This window comes from Hordeum vulgare, chromosome 1H (genome assembly GCF_904849725.1).
Source record: "Hordeum vulgare subsp. vulgare chromosome 1H, MorexV3_pseudomolecules_assembly, whole genome shotgun sequence".
Classification (NCBI taxonomy): domain Eukaryota; kingdom Viridiplantae; phylum Streptophyta; class Magnoliopsida; order Poales; family Poaceae; genus Hordeum; species Hordeum vulgare.
Window position 1 is genome coordinate 443743491 of NC_058518.1, and position 2155 is coordinate 443745645.

General features: G+C 54.9%; 1 protein-coding gene across 1 annotated transcript; it reads left to right on the forward strand.

Moving 5' to 3' along the window:
- The first annotated feature begins 1024 nt into the window (after positions 1–1024).
- Positions 1025–1938, forward strand: LOC123413402 (high molecular mass early light-inducible protein HV58, chloroplastic-like). The gene is made up of 2 exons (XM_045106338.1): positions 1025–1234; positions 1345–1938. Exons 1-2 carry the CDS (start codon positions 1124–1126, stop codon positions 1813–1815), a joined length of 582 nt encoding a protein of 193 aa, XP_044962273.1. The 5' UTR covers positions 1025–1123; the 3' UTR covers positions 1816–1938.
- Positions 1939–2155: the final 217 nt, after the last annotated feature.

Below are 2155 nucleotides of genomic sequence, written 5' to 3' on the forward strand. Positions count from 1 at the left end.
TTGGATGCTATGTACTTGGTTGTCTTGCGAGTACATTCAAAATACTCACCTGGCCTTGCACGTGGCCAGTTGCAGGAGAAGACTCGTCGTGCTAGATCGTAACCCACGTGCAAGTTGCAGGAGAAGACTCGTCGTGCTAGATCGTAACCCAGCCAGTCCTGCGAATTATGGAGCCCAGCCAGATATGTTGTTGCCGTTGATTCAAGACCTCTGCTGCCATTTAGTTAACTTTGGAGATGTGTAATATTGTTGTAAGCAACAGTATTGTAATACTCCATTTTTCTAATAAAGCCATTTTTGCCTGGAATTGTTGTACCATGTCTTTGGCGTGCGTCCGGTCTTATCCTGGGGACGGGCGTGCGTCGGCCCTCTATCGGGGTGCCACAAGACGTCATTGTCGGATTGTTGTGGAGAGGGATCGGAGACTAATGACTGCGGCTATGGCCGGGGCAACGGTTTATATAGCAATTGGTGCTGCAGACGAACGACGAGCGGCGGTCGTGCCGTTTGAACGTGCAACAGTCGCCTGCAAGCGAAGAGGGTGGTGCTCTATCGATCGACGCGCCGCTTCAATGTCAACGCCAATAAGCGGTCCGCTCTGGCCGGGCATGAATGCGGACAACGATCATTTCACGCGGGAGGGAGGAGGGGCTTTTGGTTGGTTAGGATGATCAAAATGGTCGAAGTAGCGGTCCAGTCTACCACAAACCTTCATATGGTTGTCTTCGGTTTACGAACGTATGGACCCGGTTCAAACCGTTGCGAGAGGTTTTAAGGGTTGACGTTGAAGATGTCCCAAGACTAACATGTGTGTCCGTACATGGGTGCGCGTACGCTCTTGCATGCTGGTTCTTTAGGCTCGTGCCACTTTATGGCGCCTTCGGTGTCCACGTCGACGTGAGGCCGCCGCCTCCCTCCCTCCACGTACAGCTCTTGGAGGTCGTTCACGTGGCCACGGCCGCGTCCACCGGCGTGTGACCCTCGCGGTCGCTATAAAATGCGCGCATGCTCGCTCACAATAGACACAGCAACACAACATCAGCCAAGTGTCATCACCATCGATCTTAGCAAGCAGCACCTTCTCTAGTTCTCTTCTTGCGCTAGCTTTTCTCTGCCTTGAGTGATGGCGACCATGGTGGCTTTGAGCTCCTTCGCCGTTGTTGGCCTGTCCGCCGCCCGTTCTCCAGTGGTGGCCCCGCGCCGGCGCACCCTCGTCGTCAGGGCCCAGACCGAGGTGAGCTTTCACGTCACACACACAACTGTTTTCGGTCTTTCGGATGCTGGCCGGCTAGTACTATTACTTCAAGACTCGATCTCACTGTAAAGTTGTTTGTGTATGTGCAGCCTGACATGGACTCAGCCAAGGAGACGACGAGCGCGTCGACTTCCCCCTCCCCCTCCCCGAGCACGAGCCCGTCCCCGACCCCGATCCCGGCAGCACCCAAGCCCATGACCAAGAAGGCTAACCCCTCGGTCTGGGACGCGCTCGCGTTCAGCGGCCCGGCGCCGGAGCGCATCAACGGCCGGCTGGCCATGGTAGGCTTCGTGGCGGCGCTGTCCGTCGAGGCGGCGCGTGGCGGTGGGCTCCTCGACCAGGCCGGCAGTGGCGCCGGGCTGGGCTGGTTCCTGGCGACCGCAGGGGTTTTCTCCCTAGCGTCGCTGGTGCCGCTGCTGCAGGGCCAGAGCGTGGAGAGCAAATCCAGCGGCATCTGGAGCGCCGACGCCGAGCTCTGGAACGGCCGCTTCGCTATGCTCGGCCTCGTCGCGCTCGCCGCCACCGAGTTCATCACCGGCGCGCCGTTCGTCAACATCTAAGGGATTGTAGCGCTGTGGATTTTCATTTTGAACTGACAAATTGTAATAGCACTAACCGTTGTAGCCACGTTGCAATTTTGTACCATCGGTGATCGAATTTTGTAAATCTCATGTTTAGGTTGCTTTCGGGGTTTCTTATCCTTTGTTAGTGTGGCGTCATCGCAACATCTCTTTCTTTGTTTTTTGTTTTCTTTTCTTGACAAGTTTCGCGCCGTCCTCTTGCGGTTGACTCTATATTTCCGCGACGACAAACATTGTTTGTATTAGAGATAACTAGTAAAACTGTCCGTGCGTTGTATCGGGTTAGATTGTCAATATTTGAATCATGAATTTTGTATTT

Coding starts and splice junctions, on each gene's coding strand:
- LOC123413402 (XM_045106338.1), top strand. CDS start 1,124: ATGGCGACCATGGTGGCTTTGAGCTCCTTCGCCGTTGTTGGCCTGTCC. Junction 1,235..1,344: donor TCGTCAGGGCCCAGACCGAG/GTGAGCTTTCAC, acceptor GTGTATGTGCAG/CCTGACATGGACTCAGCCAA.